The 4,982-nt window shown below is 35.2% G+C and overlaps 1 protein-coding gene across 1 annotated transcript; it reads left to right on the top strand.

Annotated features, from left to right (window-relative positions):
- The first annotated feature begins 417 nt into the window (after positions 1–417).
- On the top strand, positions 418–2,146 carry LOC139863436 (uncharacterized). The gene is made up of 5 exons (XM_071852073.1): positions 418–717; positions 820–875; positions 996–1,143; positions 1,231–1,380; positions 1,679–2,146. The coding sequence occupies exons 1-5, from the start codon at positions 418–420 to the stop codon at positions 2,144–2,146; spliced, it is 1,122 nt and encodes a 373-aa protein (XP_071708174.1).
- The last annotated feature ends 2,836 nt before the right edge of the window (positions 2,147–4,982 follow it).

Genomic DNA, 4,982 nt, shown 5'->3' with positions numbered 1-4,982 from the left:
CTTTTCTATAAAAAGTATTGGAATTTGATAAAAATGGACCTGATAGGGGCGGTTGACGAGTTTTGGAGGACTGGTGAAATAACAGCAGGATGCAATGCATCTTTTGTCTCACTGATCCCAAAGAAAACAAACCCGAATGGGTTACCCGATTACCGACCCATTAGTCTGATAGGGAGTTTTTATAAAGTTATTGCAAAAGTGTTGTCTATCCGTCTTAGACAGGTAGTTCCAAAGCTAGTGGGCGACGAGCAAAGTGCATTCCTCAAAAAGAGGTTTATTTTAGATGGGGTGTTAATAGCGAATGAGACTATCAGCTACTTGAAAAACAAATGGTTTAAGAGTTTTATTTTCATGGCGGATTTCGAAAAGGAGTTCGATAGCCTTAATTGATCGTTTTTAATGGAGGTAATGTCAAGCATGGGATTCGGTGAAAAATGGAGGAATTGGATTTTTTCGTGTCTTAAGTCGGCAACGATTTCAGTTTTGATTAATGGATCCCCGACGAAGGAATTCAAGCTAGGGAGAGGGGTTCGTCAAGGAGACCCTCTTTCTCTGTTTTTATTTATCCTAGCATCGGAGGGTCTAAATATCCTAATGAAGGCGGCTTTTGAATGGGGTTACTACAAGGGTGTTAAAGTGGGCAAAGACTCAATCAATGTTACGCACTTACAATATGCAGATGATGCAATGTTTTTTGGGAGTTGGAGCAAAGGAAATGTAAAAAACTTAATGAAAATATTATTGTGCTTTGAAAGTGCGTCAGGACTTCGGGTTAATTTTCAAAAAAGCTTGATTTATGGAGTGGGTGTTCATGAGCAGGAAGTCCAACATGTGGCGGCTAGGTTCAATTGTCAAATGGGAAAATTGCCTTTTATGTATCTCGGACTTACAATTGGATCTAATATGAAAAAATTAATTGATTGGAAGTCGGTGATCGAAAAATTCAACTCGAAACTATAGGAATGGAAAGCAAGGGCAATTTCTTTTGGTGGAAGGTTGACTTTGGTTAAATCGGTTTTGAATAGTCTTCCATTGTATTATTTCTCAATCTATCGTGCCCCGTCGTGTGTCATTAAAGAATTAGAGCGTGTGAGGAGAAATTTTTTCTGGGGCGGGAATAATAATGACAATAAGATGTCATGGGTAAAGTGGGATAACGTTGTGCTACCTTTTGATGCGGGTGGCCTAAACATCGGGTCACTTTCTTGTAAAAAAATCTTGCGTTGTTAGGGAAATGGAGATGGCGGTTTCATATCGAACCTCACTCTCTTTGGGCCAAAGTTATCAAAAGCTTGTATGGTTCAAGTGGTGGGTTTGATGTTGAACCTTCCCATAGACTTTTCCCCTACTCTTGTGCGTGGAAGGATATCATTTTTGCAGGTAAACATATGGACAGCTTGGGTGTTCCCTTCAGCTCTTCATTCGTAAAAGTGGTGGGAAACGGATCGAGTGTTTCTTTTTGGGACGAAAGGTGGATAGGAGATGGAAGACTACGAGACAAATTCAGCAGGCTTTATTAACTAGAAGAAGTAAAATCAGCTTCGGTCTAAGATAGGGTGCTGAGATGCGGGTCAGAGGCATTCGGGCAGTGGAATTGGATTAGACCAGTCATCGGACGCGCTTTGGGTGAGTTGGAAACTTTAACAAATCTGATAAAAGTTTTTGAGTTTGGAAAGAGGGCGATGACTCGTGGAAGTGGACTATGGCTTCGAGTGGGAGATTCTCTACAAAGGAGTTGCATTCGAAAATCAAAGACAAAGTGAATGAAGGCATTTCAGCTCATGTCGAGACGTTAAACAACAATTTAGTACCAAAGAAAATTGAGGTTTTTGTTTGGCGAGCACGGTTGAAGAGACTTGCGGTTCGAATGGAATTAGATAAGCAGGGAGTGGATCTACACTCAATTCTATGTCCATTATGCAATGATGAGGTCGAATCGGTAGAACATACTCTAATTTTGTGCAAGCACGCAATGGAAGTATGGGAAAGAGTGTATCGGTGGTGGGGGTTTGCAAATGTATTGAACTTAAGTGTTACTGAAGCCTTTCTTGGAAATTCACCTAATTCGATTACGCCTCTTCAAGCAAAAGCATGGCAAGCGGTGGAATGGGTTAGTGGATATCTCATTTGGAAAAATCGAAACTAAAAGGTGTTCAAAAACGTTTCATGGAGTGGACCTACGGCTCTAAATGAGATCCAAGTCAAAACATTCGAGTGGGTATCGAGAAGGTTTAAAAGGAAGAAGATCGATTGGCTACTTTGGTTGACAAATCCATTATCGTGTTTTTCTTAAATAACTTGTACCTTCATGAGTGTATCATTTGTAATTCTGATGGATGTTGCCTTAGCATCCTCTTCGTGTGTTCTGTAACATATTGGATTGTGGTATGGCCTTCATGGCCTCTTGTGTTGTGTTTTAATGTTTAATATAATATTGCTTTTCAAAAAAAAAAGTTCTGATTATTTCGTGTTTGGAATATATAATTATTTAGCACATCTTAGAAAAAGAAGTGTAACTTACCATTCTCCTATATTAGAACTATTTGCATTAGTTAGTAAAACTTACATCTTCAAGTTACATGATTGATAGTAATGAATATCAAGTTACCGAGTCATTCAAGATAATGTTTATTATTTGTTTAAGTTTATTATTTTTGGTTGATATGTAGTTTTTTACAGATTTGAAGAACGAGAGATCATTGCAGAATTATGTAGGTTTTAAAAAATCACAGCTCATTGGAAAAATCGTTGATTTTGTTTTTTCAACTATATATGCTTATTCAAAGTGATTCATATGTAGTCGATGATACCCCCTGCCGTTTTTTCTTGCTTAGAAATAGATGATTGTTCAGTATTAATCTCAAGTTCAGTTGCAGAATCTCAATGTTCAGCTGGAGAGGCTATGGAAGGTAGTATCCACACTAAATCGAAGTAGCACAGGTGCAATTTGGGTTATGCATACCAATACGAATGGCATGAGTTAGAAATTGGTATGAGCTTTTTAATATCATGTTTCCACTAAATCAAAGAACCATAAATTACACATGTGTCTTTTTTTGAATTCTTTGTTTGATATATTGAGTGGTGTGCTTCTGAATGTGTTTCAACTTGAATTACTTTCATGGAAAAAGTTTTTTTTTTCAGGAGATGACAACCTGAAGACAAGAGAAGTTACTCTTATTCTCTCTCTTATTTTTGTACCCATGAAAAGTACTTTTATTTGTTACAAGACAAGAGAAGTTCAATACCGATCTTCAAGTAAGGTTTTTTACAAACAAAATTTTCTTTTTGTCAATTGATCATATGTAAATTCTGGTCATGTAAAGGTTGTGGCTGATGAATTGGGGAAAAAGGTTCACGTTTGTTTTTGATAATAAACATACATCTCAAGATCGATTGACACCACTATAATCTATTCAAGGTTTTAGCCTTTTCTTTTTGCTCATATTCATGATGTATTTGTGTGTGAGGATTAGTAAAATATTCTTTTTTCCTTAAGTGACTTCTAATGTTATATTTTTAATCATTTTAATGCTTTATCTTTTAAATTTTTTTGCATTCTAATGGTTCTATATCCTTTCATCAAAAGATGAGGTATGTAACAAATTTTGATTTTAGTTTTCAGTTAATTTGACCCATTTGTAGATACATTTTGTTAGTAATGTAATTTATATTGATTCAACTTTGAAGATTTGATCACATAACATTTGATGAGTGTTTATAAGCAAATCAAGTAGTTCTTGCATAACCAGTTATCCTATACTTTTGATGATAAAGTGGATTTGCCCATATTTGTTTGATGTTTAGGAGTAGCAATTTTTTACTATCACGGGTGACAAAATTCCCTAGATTCAAGTATCATATGTATGTAATTGGTTGAAGTGTTCAATTTGGTATAAGTAAAACAATAGGAAAAATCGGTGCTTTAAGTTTCATTTATATAGACAGAATACAAAGCACTAATATTAGTGATATATATGCTTTATTATGTTACAGGTTTTATCATCCATGTTCAACAGGCCATGCATTAGTGTTGTTCTATACAATATTTATCTACATATTATTTAATATTCATTTGGCAAATTTCATGACCATGTCTGTCTAAAAGACATGAAATCAGATTGGTAATCTTGCCTTGATAATAAAGTTGGATTCACGGTGAACCAAACTTCATATACACCTGCACCAAATTTGAACAGTGTGTGAAAACACATTCTATACATATTGACACATTGAGGGCTTTGTGAATGTAAATAACATTTTATTTTGATGTACATTTTTAGGTACCGTCCTTTATAGAAGTATAAGGATAATTTTCGACAGAAGGTGTGTCGGATTGAGCTACCCATTTTGACCCTTACCAAACTTGTGATGGTGTTTCTCAACAAACTGTCAATTCCAACGAGTTGACCGTATTTTTGGGTCAAACTGGTGCGCTATGATTCATGGATTAATGTCATTTAGATAAACTCGTGAATTCACGGGTCTTTTAATTAGAAAGAAAAAACCCCTATTTTCTCTGAAGATCACTTCGCCCTTTTGTTCTACAGTCATCATTCTTCATTCACAATCATCAACATCAAAGATCACTTCTTCATTCATCTACATCGATTTCGCCCTTTTTAATAGCACAAGAATAAATGCCTTGACCTGGAAAACATATCTTTTGGAAATAATATATTTGGCGGAAAAAGATTTGATTGTTGAGCAAATATCGATCCACCAATTCGACTATTACGTTAATGGAATGGTTTTGTTCTACAACCCCAAATTATATACTAAGGTAATCATATATCTATTTCAATTAATTTAAATTATTATTGTATTCATTGGTTTATCTGAATACATTGGTTTGAATATGGGGATTTATAATTCGATTCATTGATTGAGCAAATTTTGATCCACCAAACCTATCTAATAATCTTCTGGAGTTGACATCTATTCAAGTCTTTACTGAATTTGATACTATTACGTTAATGGCA

Source organism: Rutidosis leptorrhynchoides, chromosome 8 (genome assembly GCF_046630445.1).
Source record: "Rutidosis leptorrhynchoides isolate AG116_Rl617_1_P2 chromosome 8, CSIRO_AGI_Rlap_v1, whole genome shotgun sequence".
In the NCBI taxonomy this organism is placed as follows: domain Eukaryota; kingdom Viridiplantae; phylum Streptophyta; class Magnoliopsida; order Asterales; family Asteraceae; genus Rutidosis; species Rutidosis leptorrhynchoides.
This window is presented reverse-complemented; position numbering and strand designations above follow the sequence as displayed.

Bases quoted from the DNA above. Each gene is read 5' to 3' on its own strand.
- LOC139863436 (XM_071852073.1), top strand. From the start codon at position 418: ATGGGATTCGGTGAAAAATGGAGGAATTGGATTTTTTCGTGTCTTAAG. The intron at 718-819 runs GTAAAAAACTTA...GTTCATGAGCAG, and splicing joins GGAGTTGGAGCAAAGGAAAT to GAAGTCCAACATGTGGCGGC. The intron at 876-995 runs GTATCTCGGACT...TTTTGGTGGAAG, and splicing joins ATGGGAAAATTGCCTTTTAT to GTTGACTTTGGTTAAATCGG.